This window comes from Perissodus microlepis, chromosome 7, assembly GCF_051167445.1.
Source record: "Perissodus microlepis isolate ML-2025 ecotype Zambia chromosome 7, ASM5116744v1, whole genome shotgun sequence".
In the NCBI taxonomy this organism is placed as follows: domain Eukaryota; kingdom Metazoa; phylum Chordata; class Actinopteri; order Cichliformes; family Cichlidae; genus Perissodus; species Perissodus microlepis.
In genome coordinates, this window is record NC_140467.1 from 39,094,244 (window position 1) to 39,101,080 (window position 6,837).

A 6,837-nucleotide genomic window follows, 5' to 3' on the forward strand; every position below is an offset into this window, starting at 1 on the left:
GTGGGGGTAACATAAAACCATCTCTCCCACAACACACACAGGGGAGGGGACCCTTCTTTAAACTGAGCCTACCCACAATGCACTGGGCTCCTTTATCCCGGCAGTGAAAGGATGAGGCCAGATGAATGACAAAAAGAGAGAATGAGGATCTGGGTTGGGCCCTGCTTGGAAGACAGGGAGGGAAAGAGGGAGAGAGAGAGAGAGAGAGAGAGAGAGAGCAGTGTGGGGGTGAGGGGGGTGTTTCCCAAACCAACCTTTTCAATGAAAAATGTGAAGAGAGGGGGGCGCGGGTAGCTTTTGCTTGGGACATAAGGAAGAAATGTATGCATACACAGCGGATTTTAAGTTTAATGATTTCTTTACTGGCTTGTACACAAACGTACAAAAATAATACAGCACTCATCTCCACATGACATGATGTCATCATCACAGTGTTACAAATGTTCAAAAATAAAAGAATACAAACAAACACATGAAAAAACTCCAAAATCAGACATGATGATGGAACATCTGCATCACACATGAAAAATCAACCGTTTCCTCCTGCTTGAAATGAAGCAAGACCAGAAACACAAGTTGGCCCAAAGAAGCCAGCACTCTCTCATTCTTTTTTCGCTTTCTTTTTTCTCCTTTTTTTTTCCTTTTTGTTTTTTTATAGAAAAAAAATCATCTCAATGTGTACACCAATCCGGCAGCAGGCTCCTTACGTCATAAATGTTATGACCATAGCGAGCCAAATAACTGCACAACCGTGCAATTCTTTATTATGTTACAATGATCTTACCATCAAATGTATTATTCCCCTTTCAAACAAAATCAGGAAGACAGCACTTCAGAAAAGAAAGTGCCCCAAGATATCATCATCTTCAGCATCGATATATATATCCATATGTATATATACATACACCCAATCACAGAGATACACACGTCTTTGTTGAAAAACATCATGTTTTTTCCACAAAGTAATACACACATTAGGACATCATCACCTGGAGCATATATTTATACAATAGTATTTTGTTGTGTCTGCTTTTTTTTTTCTATTCAGAAAAAAAAAATTAAATGTTGACACATAAAAGCCAACTTTTCAACAACAGTCATCAGTGCAATATTCAAACAAAAGAGAAAAAAAATCAAGTTTAAGACAAGCGATGCATATTTCATTTGTTGCCTGATACCAATCTATACCTTAATGTAGTTGAACTATTGTTTCGGTTAATTATCGGTTGTTCCAGGTTGAAAATGGGACACGTGCCTCATGAGAAGACACACACAACACGCACACACACAAACATAAACACATACACCTTAACGGGAAAACACACTCGTGCACACCTTCTCAAGAGCTTCTCATGAGGTCAGCCAGTGCTGCTGTGAAAATTCTGTTGGCCATTTGAGCAGTAGGCTTTTTTTTTTTCTAAAAACAAACAAAAAATAATAATAATAAAATAACAACATCAACATTAACAAGAAAAGAAACATACAAGCAGCATCATTACAAATGTTAGGGTGCCATGACTTTCAAAATGCAGCAGGCAAATTTATGAGACCTAATTTTCCTTTTCTGTGAAATCCTGCAATAGTCATGTGTTGTTGATCATTTTTAAGTCTTCATCGTCCAACAGTATTAGGGTCCTGCTCAGTAGTAGTAACTATTCCAAAGCCTTGGCTCTTGCAGTTACCCCATACGAACACTGGGGGCGCTCAAGACTCCGATTTTGTGCAATAAAACTCCCTGCATTTATAAGTCATGCGATACAATTCCATTTTTTGTATGACTAAAAAAAAAAGAGAAAATAAATGGAACTAAAACAACCACACAGGCTGATAAGGACACAGAGAGAGAGAGCAAAGTGGAGTATTATAGGGGAGACATGCAACAATGGCTGTGTGTGTGTGTGTGTGTGTGTGTGTGTGTGTGTGTGTGTGTGTGTGTAAAGAAAGACAGAACCAAAGACTCTCTTGCAGAAAAGGCAAAATGATGTTTTGCTTGTCAGCACTGGTTTGGTTGTAGTGTGAAAACTGTCCCGAAGGAGGATGCAAAAATGGGTTCATTGCATCTTCTTTACTGAAGTCCATCTGGCTGTGAGGTTACTTTAGCAGACACAAACAGCCCATCGGCATGCGGATGATCACAGACTCCAAACAAGGCGGTGGTGAGGAAAAACAGAACGACTTGAGAATACTTTACAGACGAGGTAGCTGGGAAAAGGCAACCAAACAGAGTCACTTTAATGGGAGGATGAGAAAGTCCTCTCCGAGGGGGTCGACAGCCTATAACTGGGGGGTGGGGGTATCTAGAACTGTGGCCAGTAGGATGAGGGTGGCAGGTCTTACCTCCACACGGGACAGTTTACACAAAAAAGTCTGAAGCAGCTTGAGTCACCCATTATAACCTTACACAATACAGATCGTTTTTAAGAAGAACCACAAAATATTTAAAAATGCATCTTCTCAATGTACCTTCATAAATTAAAATAAAAAAACCCAGCCTGCTTTCACAGTGATGACTAGGATGTTAATAAAATACTGAAAGGAGATTATAAAGTGAAATTAAATGCGTCTTTTTTTATACAAAGCGAAAGCAGCGGTTTTTAGTAACACAATGACCATTGGCAAAGTGGTCGCACTGGCCTGAAAAATTGGACGCCAGCATGGCAAGATCTGCTTGCAGAGCGCTCTCATCGCTCTTTTCCTTAAAAAAAAGAGAAAAAAAAAGAAACAGAAACAAAGTAAAGCTATTGTGTACAGTACTTCACAACAATTATGAAGTCAGTTGTTGTTACATAATGATTACACATCTGAAAATGTGTTGGATAGCCATAATGCCGCTCTTTGAGTTAAAAAAAAAAAAAAAAAAAAAAAAAAAGAATGAAGAAGAATCACTAAACTTTATTAAAGAAAATAAGACCTCTGGTAACCAACAGAGGGCAACCCTTCTTCTCTTGTTCATGTGTCTTCCCTTTCAGATATTCCAGCATGCAGCCATAAAGCATCAAGTGCCTGTTTCATATAAAATAACTTAAAAAGGGGGTTTTACAGAACAATGAGGAGCAACAGGTCAAATCTGCGCTCCCACAAAGAAACTATTCAAGGGATAGGGGAAAAAACTGGGCCATCTGCTCTCTGGAGTCCAAACACACACATGCGATACACAGAGACTTGATTTCTTTTATAGTGGACGACACGATCTAATACGAACATTCAAGAGGAAAGCTTTAGTACCAACAAACTCACGGAAATGGGTTTCTTTTGTTAAAAGATTCGTGTTGAGGCGCTGTGTATGAACCATGCGGTGCTTCACTCGGGAGTGCAGAGAGGACCCCGTTTGGTTTACAGTGAGGAAAGATTATTGTGCAGGCCTATTTTTTATCTCCTTTTTTATATGATTTGGCACAACTATGTAAATAATGGCAGTTTTTGTTTTTTTGTTGTTGTTTTTTTGTTTGTTTTATTGGTTTTTTTGTTTTATTTATTTATTTTTTTTGCTTTTACAAGAGCCTGGCTTTCCCGTGTGTTGTGTTGCAGTTTTATATTTAAATTGTAGTTGATTTGTTTGCTTGTTTGTTTTAATTTTTCTACTTTTTCCTTTTTCTTTTTTTTTTTTACCTGACAGCAGAGTCTGATCACCGGGCGCCAGAGGAATACTTGGCCTTGGTGATGAGGTATAGCACAATGTCTTGGTGGCCCCCGAAAGCGGCGATGTGTAAAGCGCTCCACCCTTCCCGGTTGGCCAGTCTGATATCTGCACCAAATTTCACCAGCAGTTTTACCAGCTCCAGGTTTCCGTCAATTACTGACTGATGGAGGGCCGTCTGTCCTTCCGGCCCGAAGGAGTTGACGTTGAACTCGCAGTTTGTCATGTTCTGCAGCAAAGAGTGCAGCTCCTTGGTGTTGCCCTTCTTCACCGCCTCCTGGAAAACCCTTTGCGGCGCGGAGCAAGTTGACACATCCGCCTGGCTCATGGTTGCAACTCGCTGGAGGGTGGGGAACAAGTAATCCTGCCTGGACTCTAAAGCTGATAATGATCGTCTTCTCCCTGTTGAGCGTCTCTGGTCTGGTAGCAATGCCACAGTTACACTGGATTATAACCAGTTAAGGCACTTTAAAGTAGCCCACTAAAACGGAAAAAGGTCACTTTATATATATGTGTGTACATATATCCCAAAAAGGACAAGAGAGAAAATGGCACACTTGGTGTGTAGATATTTGAGAGATCATAAATCCCCTAGAAAATAGAAGGGTGCTCTCAAGTGATCCGGGGACTTTAGAATATAGTTCCCCTTCTGTAGCAGCAGTAGCAGCAGCAGGTAGCCTGCACAGGGGGATGGAGAAGAGAGACACCTCCGACTTTACTTGGGAAAACTGGAAGTATGGCCACTATCTCCACAGAGCAGCCTCCTGCGTGTTGGATCCCCGTCGGTTTTCCTTGAACGGTTCGATCTGTTCCCTGGCTATATGTCGCTTCTCATGTGGCCAGGGTGTCTGGGAAAGACAAAAAAAAGGACAAGAGGAGCCCGCATGAATCCAGAATCCTCACCAACAGAGTGCGAGAGACCCTACATTCCGCCACATCCAAGAATGAGTGCGCGGAACCACCGTGCGCACACGTTTACGCACGGGTACACTGGTTGAATTTTACCGCTAAACATGTGAGAACTGTAATCCGCTGCAGATTTGGGACTTACCTGTGACAGATAGACGGGTCCCTAGCGACGCAAACGATAGAAATCCACCGAGTGGCGCGATCTGTGTCCTCCTTGCGGTCCGTGTGAGTCTCTGCCCTCCGCTGCGCTCTGAGAGAATATTTTACGCGTCCTTCATTTGCATGACAATACCTTCCCAAAGAATCAACTGTGGAGGAATGGGTGGAGATCCGGGGAGGTTATAGGCTGCCGATTCGGTTTGAGGGAGGGATCAGGGTCCTGTGAATCTGTAGGGAGGGGGCGTGGTATTCCGAGGGGGAGCCAAATGTTGCTGCAAAGTATTAAACAAGGCGCCCGCAGCAATCCTATGGTGATCTCTATATCCGATCTCCTGCAGCCCACCCCGTGAAGCGGACTGAAAGTCACAGACACGGTGCTGCCAGCGCTGTAAACTGCTGAGAAATCGGGCACGCTGTAAAAGGTCCACCACTGGATTGTCGTCGACAGGAACTTGCGACAAAAAGTCAGTCAGGTGTCAGTGACAGCGTGTTGGACACTGAAGGGGATTGACAAGTGTTGCTCGGTGAAAGTTGATCATTAATTGCTGCTCGATGAAAATTGTTACTAAGAAACAACATCAAATGAGCCTTAATCGCAAAAAAATATCTCAAAGAATGGAGTGTCTATTACTCAAATTTACCTTCATATTAATTTTCTTTCGAATTTCAAAGGAGGTGAAATCTCTCGAAAGGCGATAGAATTTCATGGATCGAGGATTGTATAAGTTAAATGGAGTTTTTTTGTTTTTTGTTTTTTTTAATTTCAGTTAAGTGAATCTATATTGAATCTGGAAAAAAAACTGGCATCACTTCTTGTGAATTTGGGGGTTTTAAGCGTCCAAATAATGACAATTATTCCGTAGAGGGAGTGGATTACGGCTATGTGTTGATTTTGGTGTTCCAACTTTCTCCGGAGTGTGGGACTCCACACAAACGCCTCAGTTAATTTGTGGATAAATGTGAAATACAACAAAGAAAGAAGATGAGATTCGTCCAAATGCTAGACTGAGGCACACGGAGACATTTGTACACGCCGTTCTACCAGAAGCCGACACAAGTAGGCTATATTACGTCCAAACCAAATGGCATAGAGTTAAATACAAACCCCAAACGGGTGGATTGTCGCCGTCATACCTACCGGCATAAAAACACCTCAAAGGAGGAGATTATAGGTGGCTGTTTAAATCATAAACGGCGGATATAGTCCACTTGTTTTTAAATGACTAGACTGTGAGAGTTCAGATAACAAAAGCCCCGCGCTACTTCCTTTTTGCAAGTGAAAAGAGGTGACGCTTAGCACAGACTGACACCGCCGCTCAGCTACCCCCACCACCGTGGGAACTGGGCGCCTGTGTGTGTGAGTGTGTGTGTGGCGCAGAGAAAAAGGTGTCGATAGATATCCCACTAACTGACAGAAACACGGCTAGGCACAAATAAATAAGCGTTACGGTGACACAGATGGTTAGATAAACGCAGAGACGGAGAAAATGGGTTATGTAGAAACCGCACCAGGTAGGCTACCTGCAGCTCAGCCTCCTTCTCTGACCGTTTGCTCCGTTTGGCGACCCGTTCTCCGTGTCATCTGTGTAACACTTTACAAGCCGCTTTCCGCTCTGATGGTTTGGCGGCTTTCGCACTATCAGGTTTTCCCACAGTCAGAACTGTACATTTGGCGCACGTCTGTGGCTCTATCTGCATGCATGAGCGTGCTATTGTGGGTCTGAGCGGCAGTCCGTGGGAGAGACAGCAACAGAGGTCCCACAGATGAAGCCCCAGACTTGCTCAGTTTAATCTAAAGGAGAAGACGACACAGCGATTCTTGGGAAAGGCGGCTGATAATTAGGTGCATACAGACGTTCCTCTCCCTTTTAAGCTGACCGGAGGGTGTCCTTTAAAATCATGAATGAGGCACCTGAGGGTCACAGAGTAGTGCTTTCAGTTAGCCTACACGGCTGCACATACCACGTCAACTGCTTCCATTAGTGCAAACCGGCTTTTAACCCCGGCATGATGCACAGTATGGATATGAAACAGGCTAATATTTTATTGGGTTTAGTTACGATTAAGGGATCGTGTAGTTAGGCACACGAGAACATTCTTGCACTGAACATGTAAGAAAATGTGTCCCTTTT

General features: G+C 42.9%; 1 protein-coding gene across 1 annotated transcript; it reads right to left on the reverse strand.

The window, feature by feature from the left end:
* Positions 1-322: 322 nt before the first annotated feature.
* Positions 323-6,391, reverse strand: nrarpa (NOTCH regulated ankyrin repeat protein a). Its single transcript, XM_084934967.1, has 2 exons — positions 4,689-6,391; positions 323-4,485 (listed from the first exon to the last, which is right to left on the reverse strand). Exon 2 carries the CDS (start codon positions 3,963-3,965, stop codon positions 3,627-3,629), a length of 339 nt encoding a protein of 112 aa, XP_084791093.1. The 5' UTR covers positions 3,966-4,485; positions 4,689-6,391; the 3' UTR covers positions 323-3,626.
* Between the last annotated feature and the right edge of the window lie 446 nt (positions 6,392-6,837).

Coding starts and splice junctions, on each gene's coding strand:
- nrarpa (XM_084934967.1), bottom strand. CDS start 3,965: ATGAGCCAGGCGGATGTGTCAACTTGCTCCGCGCCGCAAAGGGTTTTC.